The 18703-nt window shown below is 29.9% G+C and overlaps 1 protein-coding gene and 1 non-coding gene across 2 annotated transcripts; both read left to right on the top strand.

The window, feature by feature from the left end:
* The first annotated feature begins 1225 nt into the window (after positions 1–1225).
* TRNAM-CAU (transfer RNA methionine (anticodon CAU)) lies at positions 1226–1297 on the top strand. The gene has a single exon. It is a non-coding gene; the product is annotated as a tRNA-Met (tRNA).
* A 14078-nt stretch (positions 1298–15375) lies between these two features.
* On the top strand, positions 15376–18307 carry LOC145584481 (putative WRKY transcription factor 41). Its single transcript, XM_081641317.1, has 3 exons — positions 15376–15746; positions 15872–16009; positions 17704–18307. Exons 1-3 carry the CDS (start codon positions 15376–15378, stop codon positions 18305–18307), a joined length of 1113 nt encoding a protein of 370 aa, XP_081497443.1.
* The last annotated feature ends 396 nt before the right edge of the window (positions 18308–18703 follow it).

The raw sequence follows: 18703 nt of genomic DNA, 5'->3' as shown, positions 1-18703 counted from the left end.
TATAGATGTTTGCTTGCATTCATTTTATGGTTATGTCTGTATATTGCTTTGTTTTACGGCATCTATAATTCTTTGGTTTTGTTTTCCGTACTTGACGATAACTTGGGTGTATAAGATGGGCTCTGGTTTGTGAATCTTTGCTACTCCGAATGATACACATTACTGATTGACATTTTGCTAATATTCTGGACACAGTAAAAACAAAGGGTTATATAGCTTCATATATAAACACAATGACCCCCTTTTTCTAGCTCTTCTTATTTGATAAGCTTACTGTGTTTCCCTTTTGAATGGTTTACGAATTTATGAACATTTCAAGGTTGTCTTTCCCTTTTGAGTGGTTTACGAGTTTATGAACATTTCAAGGTTGTAGTTCTTGGTGATGAAGGTAAAATTTGAGTACTATATTTTGACAAACATTTCAAGATTGTTAAACTAAATTTTGATCTACACTGCGATGACTAATTATCGAAGCAGGACTTTCAAATACTCCTAATTTTAGCTTGATTTCTTTGTTTAATCTTGTTGGTACTTAGGTGATTTGAAGCGACTCAAACTACTTTCTCAATCTTGATATTGTTCATGGGTGTTGATGAGGGATGGTTTGCTCAATATACTCACGGTTGTGATAATTGTTGTGTATTCATTGTATAGTAGTCTTTGCTTTTGTTTACCAGAAATGAATAGCATCAAAAACGACGATCGCTCAGTATAACCCACAGGTCAATAAAATTATACATGTTAATCCAATTCAATTACTACCCTTGTGTAAATCATGCTATTAGTTTCGATAAATCATGCTATTATAGTATGCTGCTGGACTGAATAGTGATAGTGTATTGTTGAACCTGTACCGGAACTGTGGCAATATAATTATAAATCAACCTCGCTGGAAAGATTCTTGACTCATGATTTAGTGTTGCAACACAATGTGGATAGTTAAGTGAAAAATCAAAGCCACGCAAATTATAATGTTCGTCTTCTAAGGGAAGAAAGCTCCAATATAATGCAATATTCCAAAGTTCACTGGGAAGCAACTTTATACCTCCCATTTCTACTTTAGGATTTTCGACATCTCATCAATCTTAATTACTTTAGGCTTTAGCAGATTTCCTATGAAAAGATTAGAAGAAGAAATCCAGCAGGAAAGATTTTTGTTTTGCAAATGTTAAGTTGCAAAACAAAATTGATACTTGTAGTTATTTGGCGCAAAAGATATCAACAAATCAGAGTGGCGCAGCGGAAGCGTGGTGGGCCCATAACCCACAGGTCCCAGGATCGAAACCTGGCTCTGATATTAAATAGAGAAAGCTTCCTGGCAACTTTTTTTTTTAAACAAAAAAAATTATTAAATTTTCTTTTGTTTTAAATCCTTTGACATTTCTTTTAAACGTTTTGGGCCCTTTGAATCTATCAACAGAGCATTATAGTCTATGTACTTTTTGGGTTGGGCTCTCTGAACTTATTGCAAGTTGAATCTTTTCTACCCAACAAAATATTTGTACAAATAGAGGAGAGGCCAATATCTTAGGTGTCTTCTACTTGGAGAGGGGAGGACAATTTGTTGTACCTTGAGTACGATACAAGTCAAACTTACTCCGTTTATCTTGGCCCGTTTTTTTGTATTTATGGGCACATTATGGAAAAAAAAGAAAAAAGTCTTGGCCACGAACACGATTTTTCTTTGTGCAATTAGTGTCGTGCATACCTAAAATAATAACATAGGTCCACAACAAGGTTAATGTTATATGTACATAACATTATACGGAGTATATATATTAGTCGCGAAGTCTTGATTAACATGTGTTCACATATACTTAATACTCGTATATGTTAGTAATGAACTTTTGATTTTTGTTCATGTTCGTACAATATATATAAATACATTAGACAATGTAGGAACACGCATGCATTAGTATTACCCATTGATATAGATGTCCGAGATTATGCTAAGTGAAAAATTAGCTTGAACATAATATTAAATTACTAAGTCCAGTTGATGTAAAATTGATTTTATTCTTTAGGATGCAATATTGGTTACAAAATATTCAATTATTTTCCCATAAAACGGTGCATTATATTCCCATCCTTTCTCCTTGCATTTAGTCAAAGAAGTATTGAAGAAACACCTAAAACCAATAGTCAATACTGCTTTAGACAACATAATTAATGAGAGTAATTGCGAACCATATAATTTACAAGATCAAAGGATAATAATCTTAATATTGAGAAAAGAAAGACTTCATCATATACATAATGCCATCGCAAAAAGGACAAAGAAAAGCGTCCAAATACTTGAAAATAACAAGCTAATCTAAAAACGCCGAAATAAAAGTCTTTGAAAAAAGTTTGCATTGAAAAATTTCTATGTTTATAACATGAATAAAGGATGATAATAATTATTATTGTTATATTTAACTTCTTCAACGGGTTCGTCCATGCAAATAATAACTAGGTACAATTATTCACATCTTTTACTTTTCTAGTTAGATTCTTATCACATTAATTATTACGTGCATAATTTCAAAAGGTTACTAGCTGTGCTAAACTCTTGTTACATTGAAGATGATTTTATCAAGTCGCGACAAATTTAAAATATATGTTTGTCTCCTTTACATTTAGTATATTTCTTGACATTGAGTGTCACTTATCTATATTTATATATATTATCTCTGTCTAAATATATAAATTTATACTATAAAAAGTAGTGGTTAGGCATACGTTTATTGATAGGGCGGATAATTTCTTATCAATATACTTTGATATTTATGGTAAAAATAAGGACCTGTTTAGTTCAGCTTAATTTTAGTTCAGTTTCAATCAATTCAGTTCAGTTCCGTTCCAATCAGTTCAGTTCAACTTCTAATTTTCTTCTCTCATAAAATTTTCATTTCAGCTCTATTCAGTACAGTTCATTTCAGCTCCAATCAGTTCAGTTCAATTCAGCTCCAATCAATTCAGTTCAGTTCAGTAAATGTGAACATATCCTAATTTTTTTTATCAAAACATCAAATGAAATGTACATATATGTATCGTATTAGTTTCACATTATTGTAGCTAGTCTAGCTACATCATATAGTCTCGTTTGATGAGGTTTGGTCTCAAAATTAAAGCTAGCAGTTATTATATTTTATTGCTAAACAAAATCACGTGTTGTTTAGTGCTATAAAATGTTAACAACTAATTTATAACCAAATTGAAAATATTGAAGTCAACTAGGTTTAATAAGTGGTTAAACTATCTATCTCCCAGGCTTAATCATATCATGCACTAAATTAGTAACCGTGTAAGAACAGGAATTCCAATACGAAATAAATAGATTGATCGAACTAATATATTAATGACTAAAACTACCTAATTTAGCACCCAATATTACTAGAATTAGGATATGAGTTTACACTTTTACAGAGTCATGCACGAATAAACTATACTGTATTTAAATAGGAGATGTTTAATTAATTAGGTTAATATCATAATGTTTATTACTTTGTCCCTCAAATTCTAGACCAACATTATTTATTGAAGTTGTAAAGTTTGGTGGCTTTCTAAGAAGTATCAATGATTCAATTTGTGTTGGCTTCATAAGAAGCTTCTATCTTGACCAATTCAACTTTAATCCTATAATATTACTTTTTATTTTTATTTTTGAGGCTGCATATTTGCCACTACGTAGGGATGTAGGATAAGAGTAGTGAGATTTTATGAGCCACTTAATTTTATTTGGTTGGGGTACTAGACAAAAATTAGAGAGGTAAGACATTATTTTAATTTGTTGCATATGTATGACTTTTATAAAAATATCAAAGTTTAAAGGCTAGAACGGCTTTCGATGTTGCGCAGAAATACTGTATATTGAGTAATATTCACCCTACATCTAGAAGACTAGGAAGTTCATTGGAAAAATCATGCATTTCAATAGTTGATGCATGTATTATCAATATCATACTTCGTATGTATTACGTATAATATGTGTAAAATACGATTTTGGATGTATCCTAAAACTTATATGGGTGCATAGTATGTATAAGATGAGTATGTATGAATTGAATATGCAATCACGTACAAACATTATTATAGACATTGAATTAGCTTGAGTATATAATTTAATTCATTGTCATTACTATCAACATGTACACACCAGACAAGCTGTTACAAAGTATCGCGTGCTAGACAAAACCTAAAAAAACATTGCAAGATTATGTCCTTTTATGTATAAGAAGAGAAGCAACTACCTTGAAGAGTATGAATAGTATGTAGCTTTCTTGAAAGGCATTGTCTTTGCCTCTTTGGTGATTTCTTGGTCACTTCTCAGTCCTCCTTCAAGAATCAATTAGGCAATTATTTCACCTTTACGATATTTCTTGGCTATTTGGATAAACTGTATTTATTGGAATTTTCTTTTATAAAAAAAAAAAAAAAAAAAAAAAAAAAAAAAAAAAAAAAAAATTAAAAATCAATGGTATTGTTTGTAATAAACTTCGAGGACGATATATAAGCTTTACAATAATCTTCAGTATACTATTCAATAAAAATAAAAAATAAATAAATAAATAAAAAATAAAAAATAAAAGTATTACTCGTGCCAATTAATATTATCAATAACTTTGCGCTGTAAATAAAGATTGTTTAATTTTACTAATTCCAAAAATGCAATTAATAAAAACATGATGGTCATTTGTCGGTTTCATACGTCTTTTCTTATTTGCACTCGTTATAGACAGTTTAATTAGTTGTAGGCCTAGCCACAATTAGGTAGGCAAAGTACTCATTAATCTTTATATTAGTTTGGAGTAAATTATGATGGCTAAGAAAACTACACTTTTTAAGAAGTGATGTATTTAAAAAATAAAAAAAAGGGACTAATTTATATCCATATGACTGAATTAGGCAATTTCGTAATTAATTAATTAATAATAAACTAGTATGATAATGAATAAAAGAAAATTGAGAACGTGGATTAAACTAATTATTAAAGTATTGATACATTAGTACTAGACTAGTCCTTGGCTTCTAGAGCAACATGTTTAGGGAAAGTCCGAACACGTGTAATTATACCTTTTCTCAAAGCAAGTAGGCAAGTCTGAGGTAAATTGATGAGTTCTTTCTCAAGAAAGTACTTTGAGTTTATATGTATTGTACTCATTATTGTATAATTAATGTGATTAATCAAATTAAACAAGTGGATTGGATTAGCAACATGTAATTGGAGTATGTAATAATCATGGTAAAATGTCATGTAGGACGTCTTGTACTTGGTTCACAATAGAACATCCAAATCAAAATACTATACTTTATTTAAGACGATTTCACAATAACTTATAATTGTACGTAGTATTTTTAAACACGTCACATGCTTAGATGACCTTGCTCATTCACTTGCCTTTGACGTACGGAGTAATTAAGTAAGTACTCGTACATGTCTTAGGATTTTACCTAGACATGTTAGTTGGGTTATTTACTTATTTACTCTAACAGCCAGTTGAGGTTATCAGCTATGAGTTGACCACGGATTTACATACGATATATATACAAGCCAATTGCCAACTATCATTATATAAATACAATCCATCAACAAACTATAACGTAATCATTCTACATTTCAACGTTCTCCAAAGTAATTAGGTTTATAAGTTTATCAATTACTTTAATGATTGTTATTAGTTTTCCTTTGTTCTTTCATTATTGTAACATTTAGGGAGTTTTAGGATTAATCAAGGTTGATAATGTCTAGTCAAATATAATTAGAATATATAACCATAGTTGATTATGTCCAATCAAGTGTAATTTCAAGTAAACAGAGTGCACCCTCAACTTTGGGGTGCTCGATAAATTACAACGCTTCATATATTATCATTTACTTGTATTATAATTAGTAAATAATTAATGAAGTAGATGTATAATGTATGTAACACCACTATAGAGTGTGGGATAGACTAGTTGCTATTTGTAGCATTAAGTAGGTTATAATTGGACGCCATTATAATCCTTTTTTGACGGAATAACGGCGCCATATTTGCATGTTATGAACTTAATTTGAAGGCAACAAGCCACTTGTTAGCTGACTTGGCAATTTTTCTCCGTAGTTGACTGTAGTTTTTGTTACACTTTGTCGCTTATTTAGCCTATATATATCTTCAATAATAATGTGTATCTTTTAAGAAACAAAAAGGACAAAAATAATTAAATATGAGAAATGGAGCACCGTTTATATCATCCCTTTATAATAAGTTACGAGTACATTCGATTGAAAATGATAATTAAATTGATGTATTATTTACAAGTTTACATCTATACAATTTAATGATGGTTTTGACAATTTTATGAAGACCACATTGAATTTTCAAGAGATTATTTGTTTTTTTAATTAATAATTTCCCTCTTTTTTTCAATTTTTTATTCAAGTAAAATATTATACATACATTCTCCAATTTATCTATATTATTATTAAAACTCTAAGACAAGGAGTGCCATTTTGCCATTTGTCAATTCTTTTTTGTCATTTTGCCACATCACTTTAAATTTTTTGCCACGTCACTTTTGCAATTATTGTATTTAAATGTACTTGATTTACGCCTTAGAATAATGATCAATTGAAGTATTGATTTCAACTTTAAAGATAGAGAAAGTGTTACTTGCAAACCAATATACTAGCATTATTAGTATTTAGTTTGGTCACAATTGAAAGTTTTTAAACTGCTTTGACCCATTTAATATGTTATATATGTAACCGATATGTATTCAATATATTTATCTCAATAAATTAACTATTTAAGGAAATGATACACCGGTCTAAACCTCTTGGAGAAGCATTTTACTGGGCCAATATTGAGTTAGGTAAGTATTTGTTTACTCTACCTTACTTAACAAGCAATGGATATATTTTGCATACTTAACTCATATTTTTACACTTTTAATAAATCACCCCAAATTAATTATGCCCTATATACGTTTTAAGCTATAAGTAGCATTTTGGTTCGATAATTGTGTAATATGTAGGATTTGCTATATTTTAATATGAGATGCCGTTGGTTGATTTTCTTTATAGTTCACTCAATTCAAAGCTCTCAAAGTTAGTGCGTGTAAAATTCTTCATTATTCATTACTTATGCTCGGTGGTTGAATATTGATTTGATGATTCATTTGTGCATTCAATTTGAAAACAATACTACATTTATTTTATTTATTTAAAAAAGGACATAATGCGTATAATTATTTGTCATGTACGTAATTGAATATGAAGAAGATAAACAAGCCCGGGCCGAGGCATTGCCCGGGTCACTAACTAGTTTTTAATTAAACGGATTAGTTGAAGATTGAAAAGGAATTGATGAAATAATAAATATGGAGTATGATTAATACAATGAAGTGTTCAATAATTAACAACTTCTTAATGACAAACATTAAATTAATTAGAGGACACACTACAATGTACGTTATTACACAAGTACATTAGTATGTACTACTATGAAGTACTAGGGGTGCTAATTGAGCGAGTCGATCATGAGCAGAGGGTTGCTCGACTCGTGCTCGTTAATTTTCGAGTCGAGCCGAGTCGATCACGAGTTGCTCATTTAAAGGTTTACGTCTCTTGAAATTCAAATATTTGTTAATGACATTTTCTTCTCTTTATATAAATTTTTTCTACTTAAGCTTATTATTTTAAATTTATTAAGTGTCAAGGTTAATTTTTGTTTTTAAAGATGAAATAATAGAAAAATATTGAATTTCTTGTACACTTATCGAGTTTCGAGCTGATTCGAGCGAGCACGAGCAAACTTGAGTCGTGTTTTAACCGAGCGTTGACCGAGTCGAGTTCGAGCTGCTCGCGAGTTGCCCTGCTCAATTAGCACCCTACTATGAACATTACAAATTTACAATAAATATTAATTGCATATGTTCTAGAACAATTTGATCTAGAAGATTTTTGCAAAAGGAATATAATCTTAAACTAAACGAGTAATCCTAGGCACTACATACAAATTTTTTATGTAAAACACAAGGATTTGAAAGTTAGGGACTCATTAATTTAATTGTTCTTTAAATCATATAGCTATGTGACAAACTGATTATTGAGTATTAAACTATTAATCAACTCAATTTGGATAATTGGATTGTTGATTCTAGGCACAAGGATACATGCAAAAGCTAATTGAATTACTACTAATACTCATTACTAAATTAGGATAGTGGCAATTGTTATGTTATTATTATAATAAATATATAATAATAAATATATAATAATTAATCATATTATATGTTAAATAAAACTCAATTGAGGGCACTATTCAGTGTATTAAGCTCCCCCTTAATTAAGCAAAGGAATTACACCTCTGGATAAACACATGATTGATCCAAAATACGAACCCTCATGTGCGTTGTTTAGATTATATACCAATCGCATCCTTAAAATAATTATTTTCTTCTACTAGATCAATTAATATATATGATTTAAATTAATAATATGATATAGATTATAATATGAAACCTTCTAGATGTATAAGATCATAAAAATTTTATTTTAACCCTTTTAGATGATATTTATATGTTTTGACAAGGGAACAAAATCATTGAATATATCACTTTCGGATAATTATAAGATTTAAGGGTACACTAGCTGGTGCATCCAAAACAAACTAATAAATAAAAACTTATTAAAGGGAATAGTTCTTTTTTTCGATGTTCATAAGACACCTCACATGTTATTTACAACATAAATATTCAACATTCCATACCTAATCACACATCAATTCTTACAAAAAATAAGGGGTTCTCACCCTAAGCTAGGTAGTACCAGCTGGAAAAATCGGCTTTGTGAGAATTGTGACCCCCAAAGTTACAAAACAAATCTCCAATCAACTCCGTAATGCAAATACAAGTTAAAAGGAGTTAAAATTCTCGTAATTCTAAGATCAAAAGCACTATTGTATACAATGTACGTGTTGATATTATACGCAGTAGAAAATAATGAATATTTGTAAATGATGGCAGAATTTGTACAAGAAGCTAGTCTTTCCTCCCCTTGAAGGGACATTTGACTTTGGACCTCAATATTTGTCGTTTGATACGTGCAAATTTGAATACGAAGCCCACTTTATCTCTCTATTAATATTTGAAGAAAATTATAATAATACATGAGGAGTTTATCGGTAAAGAATCTTAATCTAGCATAATAATTTTTATACTATGATCTGAGTATGTATTTTTTTTTTTTTTTTTTATATGTAACGCCGTTATCAAATACTGGCATATTAGATTATTAATATGTGTAGGCTTGTAGCATGGTACACTACTTGTAAGCTGTAAACATTTCTTAATTAATAGATTGTGTATGAAACTAACAAAGTGGATATTTTTTTATATTATAAAGTGATAATAATTGTGAGCATAAATATATTTTAATAGATTAAGCGTAAAAGTAAAATAAAAAAGAATTAATAAGATCATAGTGGCTTAGTGGGTGCGTATTTTTGGAAATGTTATCCTAAAAACAAAAAATTATATTCAAGTGTATTTCAACTTGTTCGGGTCTGTTCTGATTAACCGAGCTAAACTGAACTGAATATTGTATGAGAGAAGAAAATTAAAAACTGAACTGAACCGAACCGAACTGATCTTATTGAAGCTGAACTGAAAATAAGTTAAAGAGAACAGGCCCGAAGATGATTTATACTTTGTTGTACCTTTGTACTTTACGCTTTGTGTATTTGTATGTTCCTTATTGTTTAACACTTTTACAAATATTGTTTCACACGACCACACAAAGAATTATTGTTAAACCAATTGACTGTTGGTGTAGTGGTGATTGAGACTACACTTAGTAGGGAGGACCCGTGTTCGATCCCCTGCAACAACAATTGGGAGGGGACTGGAACCTAACCACCCAAAACTGATCCCCGAATCCGGATTAACTCAAAGGGTGAACCGGGTAGAACACCAAAAAAAAAAAGAATTACTCTTAAAATATTTATTATGCTAGATTAAGATTCTCTATCCTCCAATTTTCTCAACTACTTATGTTTTTTATAATTTTTTTTTCTTTCCCCTACCTCACTACCCTTCATATTTTATTATTTCCTTCAATTTCTCCTAAAAATCCGCACAAGGAGAAATGGAGCAAGTATTTAAAAATGGAGGGAGTATTGTTAGAAGACAAGGTAAATATGGAAAAAAAATTCAACTCTTAAGACATCTTTTTTTGCAATTTTAGAAAAAAATTACCCTTAAGACATCTTGCAATTTTAGAAAAAAATTACCCTTAACAAATCAAACGTAAAAAACTGAAAATTCGGTATCTTTAAAAATGCATGTTTGTCAAAACAAACAAAATCATAAACAATTTAAAATTGTTTTTAATCTGCATAATTTTTGCTGCATTTTCTTTAAATTAACTTTTAAAATTACAAATCAAGATGAATCAACTGTGTTACAAATGTACTTTATATATTGATGTACGAAATATATTTTTTCTTATATATTTATTATTAAAATAATACTCCATTTCATTTGAATTTTTATTTATAAAAACTTTAAATACAAACTATATAAGAAAACGGAAGGAGTATTATTATTTTTTTTTAAAAGAAAATAAAGAATTACAGGCACCAATCTTCGTAGTATGAGTGTACTTAAGAGCTATGATATGTATGGTGATGAATATACAATAATATATATAATAGGTTAATGGACCCAAACGTAAGCGGAGGGTAATTGTCTGACGATTTAATCGTCTACGTCACTCTCATTTTCTTCTTCTTCCCCTCCATAAATTAAACAATAATTTTTTTATTTTTTATTTTTTTTCAATTAGTTCGTTCATTAAATTAATTAATTTTTGATGTCTCTATAAATGTCCATCACTTTTAACTATAATAGATAGCAACTTTTCGAACGAAATGAACAAACGCGGAAATGGGGTTTGAAGTTTGAAGATTCTTTCTTCTTTCTCATCTTCATTTTTTGACTTTCCACGCCATGACGCCAATTCTTCATTTGGACTATTTATTGTGTTTTCTATCTTTAGTACTTGTGGTCATGAATAAATGACTAAAGGTAAAATAGTATTATGAACCATTTGATGCCCCTAAGGAATAATTTACGCCGTCTTTTTTAAAGCTGTATCATTTTTGTAAAATGGATCGGAATTGCTTATTAAGTATGGAATTTGATCCGTACGTAACTCATCATTTATGGCATGTTCACTTCAGTTTAATTTCAGTTCAGTTCAATTTCAATCAATGCAGTTTAGTTCAGTTCAACTCCTAATATCCTTCTCTCATAAAATATTCATTTTAGCTCTATTCAGTTTAATTCAGTTCAATTCAGCTTAATTTAGTAAATGTGAATAGTCCCTTAGGCTGTTTAGTGACTTTTAGTCTTAAACAAGTTTGGATTAATCAGGTCTCTTTTTTCTTTCCTCAAAATTAAAGTATGGAGCTGCGTTTGATATTTTAATTTTAATTTCTATCAAATGAAGATGACCAATTCTCATTTGCCTTGATTCATGTAATCTTCTTTGCTTATAACCCTTCATGTATCCCTCTACATTTTCTTCTAAATTATTATGTGGGGAGAAAGTGCACCTAAACAGAAATGGAGGTAGTAAGCAACTTTAAATTTGGTCATATATCCTCTATATAGCTATTGTTGAATTTTCAATCATTTTGCCTTATATACTTATTGCTTAATGCTTATCATGAGTTCATGACATATGTTGGTATGTAGGAGTTATTTAAACTCCATTTGCGTGCTTCTAGAGATTTATTGTTTATATTATTTGTTGATGACGGACTTTTTTCATGAAAATGTATTATATAATGTTTAATAAAACTAAGATAACATTTTATACACAACAAAAAACTATAATTTTGATTATTATTATATCATCAATTGATTTTAAAAAGAATTGTATGGCTATAACTCAAAAGACAACTAGGAGTATATTATTTTAGTTACAAAATAGATTAATATTTATAATATTAATATCCTTTAGACAACAAATATAAGTGAAGTTTTGTTCTCTTGCTCTAATTTGTTGTTTTATAAGTGATGAATCTTTGAAAGTTTGAATTGACAAAAATAAAACTACCAAGCCAATGCTCACCAAGAAAAGAGTGAATGAGTCATTGAGTCATACATATCTTGTTTTGTCTTTTGTCTTTCAAAGGTTGAGATTTTTGAGTTTTACGAATGTCAGATGGAATTAACTACATAGTACTCCGCTATACTTGTCTAGTAGAGTAACTTACTAACTATGGTTTACAAATAAATTTTTTTTATTTAAATTAAAAAAAAATAATAATAAAATTAGCCAAACCGTGTTGATTTTGTCTGTTGATACTATTAGACTATTAATACATTTCATTATATACGTGTATATTACTCTATAAGTCCATTATACAAACAATGATCAAAATGAAGTTGTTTTCTATACATTTTTTTTTACTAAGACATATAATTTGTACTGTACTTCAAATTATTAATTCTATGACTAAATCCATCCACATAATTATTGAGGTGAGGATTATTATGCCTATAACAAAAGTTAGAAGAAAAATAACTGAGATACTTCATACGTAGTTCTAATGAAATATGCCTACATAAGTGGTCATTTGAGCTAAAAAGGACAGGGTAATTGAAGAAGTCAATCAGTTTATTTGAATATTGTAAAATTGCAATTGTAATGATTTTTCTTAGCTTTTAAAAATATATACGAAATATGCTATTGTAATTTCTAAAAGTTGTTCTGCCTAATAGAAAATTTTCAAGAGGTGTTAAATAGAAAATTTTCTTTAGAGATTGAAATATTTCAAAAAATTTATTTCCTTTGTTTCTTTTTATTTGCAACACTTCTTATTTTATGTTGTCAAATATCTTTAGTTACCAACTTATAAAATTGTAAATTTAACAAAATTTCACATGACTATGTTTTTTCTTAATTATAAATTAATATAATAATCGGTCAAAGTAAAGCATGCGAAAAATGTAAAAAATTAAATTGGTGCATATAATAACAAACCGATAAGGAATTATTTAGGAACGTGATTAACAATTATTAGGTCTTTTTCTTTCACCAAAAAAAAAATAAAAAAATAAAATAAAAATAAAAATTATTAGGTCTTTTTCGAGGTTGATTGGCTTCTAGATTACACTGACTAGATATCTATATAAATCCTCTACTCTTAACAAGTTAACAATATTATTGTTAGTAAAACATCCTTTTCATCTTTCTATGTTTTTCTTATATCATATCTTCAAAAAGGATAAATAGGAAAAATCAACATTTCAAATGTTGATTTGAATAAATGAGCTTATCATAAAAACATTGCATGATACATACATTCCCTCGCAATTGATAATTCCAAATTTCATTCTAATTTAAGTTGCGTGATGAATTGACTCAATTGAGAATATCTTAATTTATTATAAGTAACATTTACATTTCTATTACCCATAAGAATTGAGCAAGATAAGTGGCTAGTTTTAGGTTGATCGATAGGGAATTTTGCATTTGAAGTTATCAAGTTAGGCTTAGGCAAGGCATGAGCCACGGACACACAAGTTATAAAAATTAGCTTGTCTTAATAACCGTTTTTGGAAAGACAAGACACATAAGAATGAACCAAGGCAAAAAATGACCAAGGTAGGCAACTCATAGAATGAACCTAGGCAAAATATGACCAAGGTAGGCAACTCAAGACATGATTACGGAGGGTTCATTGCAAAGACATGAGAGTCCATGCATGAATTAGATAAATTCAGGGACCATATAGGCTTTTCGAGGTCTTTTGGGAGGCTTGAGAAAACCTTGATGCCTAATCTTGACGAGTCCAAAAAGGTTTTACGGATACTAAACTAAAGGCTATAATACACAAAATTAGAGCATTTTTTAAGATTTTGAGACTCACTGTTGAAATCTCAAGTAACGTTAGGAGGTGAATCATAAGGTCATAAAAGATTATTTGGAACCATCGAACCATAAACTGTCACTAGTTAATCACATAAAGGTTTGTGGTGGTCATGAGTCAATGAGCGGGGTCGAGGCGTGTCTGTAATAGGTAAAATTTATATTTAAGAGGCAATTAAATGATTCTAACCATCCATTTGGTCTCTTGATGAGTCTCATGAGATCTTTGGGCAGGACATCATACTCTATTATTTTCTTGTCCGAAAAAGTATAAATTTTTTCCAGAATTAAATAATTCATTGCACGATTTCATATCAATTTCAAGATTTCTTCCAAAACCAAAGTGCATGTGAGAGTACCTCCCGGAGTCATAAAAACTGGGTTTGGAACGATAACATGCTACCAATATAATATATAATAGGTCAGGTTTATAAAGGCTCTATGATGAGTTTGGTTCTATTATACAACAATTTTGAAAATTTCTGTAACAAATTACAAGACATATGTTCAAATTACTAACTCAACATCATAGGGTCGCATTACTGTCTCAGGAATTATTCATTGGATTATCACACTAATCATTGTCTATATTTTCGCTGTTTAGAGGTGCTACATTTTCCATTGTTGATGTTGTCAGCTTATAATAATGAATCTTTTGTGATATAATATGAAAGATAACCAAAAAATGATCCGATATACATATACCATTGAAAATGCTCTTAGGTAATTCGTACTTTATTCATACTCCATAGCCCGTATTTGATAAGTGTAGCTATATGTATCAATACAACCTTATAACTTTAGAAGGGTGGTATAGTAGTCGTCCGTACGTATTTACCAATTCTCTAACGATCGTGATTGAATGAAAAGTATAATTATGATTCTAATTTATATTAATGACAAGTGACAAAACCACTCGTTTTGTTAGTCAAAAACCACCTTTCTCCTTCTCTTATTTCTCTCTCCTCCCCCTCTATATCTTCTCTACTCCATCTCTCCTTTCAACCCCTCCCACTTTCGCTTAAACTCACACCAATTTCAATTTTCTCTCTTCTCTCTCCTCACTCATTGTATCGACACTTCTCCCACTCTTTTCTTCTTTCTTGTGCTCATTTTTTTTTTACTTTGTTTTATAATTTTTAATTTCCCTCAAATCTTAAGTTTTTCTTTGAAATTTCTTGTGCATTTCCTTGAACAACACATCATCAAATCCAAGTTATAACACTTTTATATATATTTCTATACTATAAATTTTGTCTTTCCCTTGTAACTTATTCATCAAATAGATTTTTTTAATTTTACTTTTATGTTTGTGAAAGATGCTGATTACAAACTTTTTCTAGCAAAATACATTCATTTTAAACTCTTCTTAATTCATTAAAAAATTCTCCTTTTGTTATAGGTATTTAAAAAAAAAAAAAAAAAAAAAGGTTCCATTTTCGAGTTTGGAAAGCTAAGGGTATTGATTTGAGATGGAAGAAGTGAAGGGTTTTGATAGAAGAGCTCATTTGATTAATGAGCTACTTCAAGGAATGGAATTCGCAAAACAATTGCGAAGCCAAATTTTGAACCCAACAAATAATTCATGTTCATCTTCATCTTCAAATGATGATTATAATAGTGATCAAGTAGCCCTTAATAATTCATTACTTGAAAAAATGTTGTCATCATTTGATAAAACCATCACAATTGCCAAAAAGCTCAATATTCAAATCTCACAAGACCCCTCTACTAATAATCTTAATCATAGATATGCCCATTTTTCGGAATCTTCTCATTCTTTGACCATTAGTAGCCCGAAAAGTGAAACTTCTCACAACGATTTTTCTCCTTCGAAAAAGAGGTAATAATTGTTCTCAAATTGATCTGGCACGGGTTTTATTTGAATTTTAATTTTATGTAATTTGTTATTTCGTAAATAGTTTTATTTATTCTGTAGACCGGACTAAGGTAATGTTTCTACTTTAGGAAATCAATGATGCCAAAGTGGACAAAGACTGTGCAAATTGGCAATGAAGGAGTGAAAGGCTTAGAGGGAGCTCTTGAAGATGGATATAGTTGGAGAAAATATGGGCAAAAAGATATTCTTGGGGCTAAATTTCCAAGGTAAGAAGTTAAATCATGAAGAATTATTTATGGCCTTAGTTACAAATGAATGAATATCTATCGTACTATTATTATTGTTGTGTTGTTGTTTGTTTGATAGTGCTACTTTGCTTAATAAAGATATTGAACGGGAAATATCAAATATGTCACGTGGGGTTTTTTTTTGTATGAATGCAATATCCAAATTATATTCCATAAAGTAGTTATGAAACAAAACAACATCATTTTAAAAAAATAAAGCCTTTTTCATGAATTTTGAGGGGACTTTGTTATAGTTTGTGTTGCCCACTTTGGGTAAAACAGTTATTGCATGTATTACCCACTTGATACTTTCATTGATAATATACTATTTTTAGGTACAATGAAAATGAAATGTCTATTACATATGGACTAGGTACATACAAGTGAAGATATTATGCCCGATTTTGGTAAATATTAGTTTTGATCATAAGAACCACATAGTTTGCGAATTTTGTGTTCTTTGTGGAAACAAAAAAGAAAGCATTTTACCTTTGAAGATCTCATATGATTAAAGTTTATTTATAAATAGTTACACATAATCAAAGAAATATATGTAAATAATATAAAGCCGGTCAATAATGAATGGGTGCGAGAATATGCAAGATAAAGATAGTATTGAATATTTAGACATCAATTACAATCACCAAAAATCGTTTTGTATACTAAAAAATAAATAAATAAATAAATAATCATGACTAATGTGTTGTAAAAAGCTCCATTGATTTAGGACTGGTTGATGCTTATTTGTCAATAACTGCAAGTCGTTTGTCTGAGAGTTCTTGGATTTGAGTTTTAGAAAGCACCCAAAATCACCTTTAAATCATTAAAGTATACATGCACTCTTGGAAGGGGCCCGCAAATGCATTAATATTTTCCAGGAAACTACCCAAAAAAAAAAAAAAAAAAAAAAAAAAAAAAAAAAAAAAAAAACCAAAAAAAAACAAAAACAGGGGAGGTAATAATTTTAATCCAACTTTTTAAAAAGACAAAAATAAAAATTGCTGAGAAAAATATGCAGAATTGAGTAAGATAAAGCAAATAAAAATAAAATTTTATAAGCTGGAATTCTTACTTTAACTTTATTTAGTACTTATGTATCTTTGTTGAGATTAGGTTTGGTGAAATTCAATTTCGACAATCCTACTTATCATATTTTGGGTGGCATTTTATTTTGGACGGCTGTATTTTATATTCATAATTAAGGAGTACTATGCTAATCCTAGATAGTGGTTAATTGTGGGACTAATGACAATACACAACATTTGCTTGCATGACTTTGGTATAGTGGTTAATTGTGGGACTAATGACAATACACAACATTTGCTTGCATGACTTTGCTTTTTACCACTTTTCTTAGAATTTGATCATCATCCACTTATCATGTTGTCCAAATTTGATCTTTTTTTTTTTTTTTTTTTTTTTTTTACTTCCACGTTTTTGCCTTTTAGGAATAGTTTCTACCACTTTCACCATTTGGATATTTTCATACTAGAATTCTTAAACTTACTTTGTTCTAGATTAAGGTTAATAGTTCAAGTAAAAATAAAACATGTAGTGTAATGGCAGGAAATAAAATTGAAATGAAGGAAGATTTGTGTTAAGTTTATATAAGTTCGGCCAGAATAAATTTATTCTTGTGACTAAATTGCAAATACTTATGTTAAATTATGTAGGGGATATTATAGATGCACTCATCGCTACACCAAAGGTTGCGCCGCCACGAAGCAAGTCCAACTGTCCGATGAAGACCCGTCCATTTACCAAATCATGTACAGAGGTGAACACACTTGTGCCAAAGGGGCCCAACTAGTGCAGTCCCAACCGAAGGCCCAATTCCAACCCATGATTCCAGCCCAATTGAAAACAGAACCACAACCACATCCAAGCCCAAATCAAAATGAAATCTATGTGGGCCTAAGCCCAGAAGGTGACCTTAAAGTAGAGCCTGAGCAGGAGCCCGTTAACTATGCCCAAATATTTCGTTCATTCTCATTCACCTCAACTCACCTACAAACTGATGATCCTAATGAGAACTACATGTTGAGCTTCTGCCCTGCTTTTGGATCACCAACAACCTCGGAGTCGAACTATATTCCGGTGTCACCCTACCGGCCTACCAATTCCCACATTGGACTTACCGTGCAAACATCGGAAACCGACAACAATGAAGGTGTTTCAGGCCCAAACTCGGTCTCAAATTCACCAGTGATAGGTGACTTTGAGTTCCCTATTGATGACTTGCTAGATTTTAATGTTAACTTTCCTTTTGAGCTTTAAATAAACTATCATTTGTCCTTTCAATCCTACTCACCACTACCAAAATGGTAGGAAGTTTGCTTAGTGATGAATTAATTACTAGTGTTTTTATAATTACATAGTTTAGTTTGTTTGCTATTACTTTTTTCGCACCTCCAGAAATTCAACACCCTTCGTGTTTTTCATGTTGCATTGTGAAGATTGTTGAGGTGTTGTAGCATAGGACTAGAGATTTTATGTTGTAAAATAATAATAGGGAATTTTTAGGTTGGCAAATTTGTGTCAAAATCTAGAGATGAGATGAATAAGATCTCTCTACATATTTTGAAATATATTCTTATAAATTACAAATTTTACTTAAATATAGCGTTTGTGTCTTTCAAAAAGAAAATATAGCGTTTGAGGAACTCCTTATAA

Source organism: Chenopodium album, chromosome 16 (genome assembly GCF_948465745.1).
Source record: "Chenopodium album chromosome 16, dcCheAlbu1.1, whole genome shotgun sequence".
Lineage (NCBI taxonomy): Eukaryota > Viridiplantae > Streptophyta > Magnoliopsida > Caryophyllales > Amaranthaceae > Chenopodium > Chenopodium album.
This window is presented reverse-complemented; position numbering and strand designations above follow the sequence as displayed.

Excerpts from the sequence above, each read along its gene's own strand:
- LOC145584481 (XM_081641317.1), top strand. The coding sequence starts at position 15,376 with ATGGAAGAAGTGAAGGGTTTTGATAGAAGAGCTCATTTGATTAATGAG. Across the intron at positions 15,747-15,871 it reads TTTTCTCCTTCGAAAAAGAG|GAAATCAATGATGCCAAAGT; the intron begins GTAATAATTGTT and ends TTTCTACTTTAG. Across the intron at positions 16,010-17,703 it reads CTTGGGGCTAAATTTCCAAG|GGGATATTATAGATGCACTC; the intron begins GTAAGAAGTTAA and ends TAAATTATGTAG.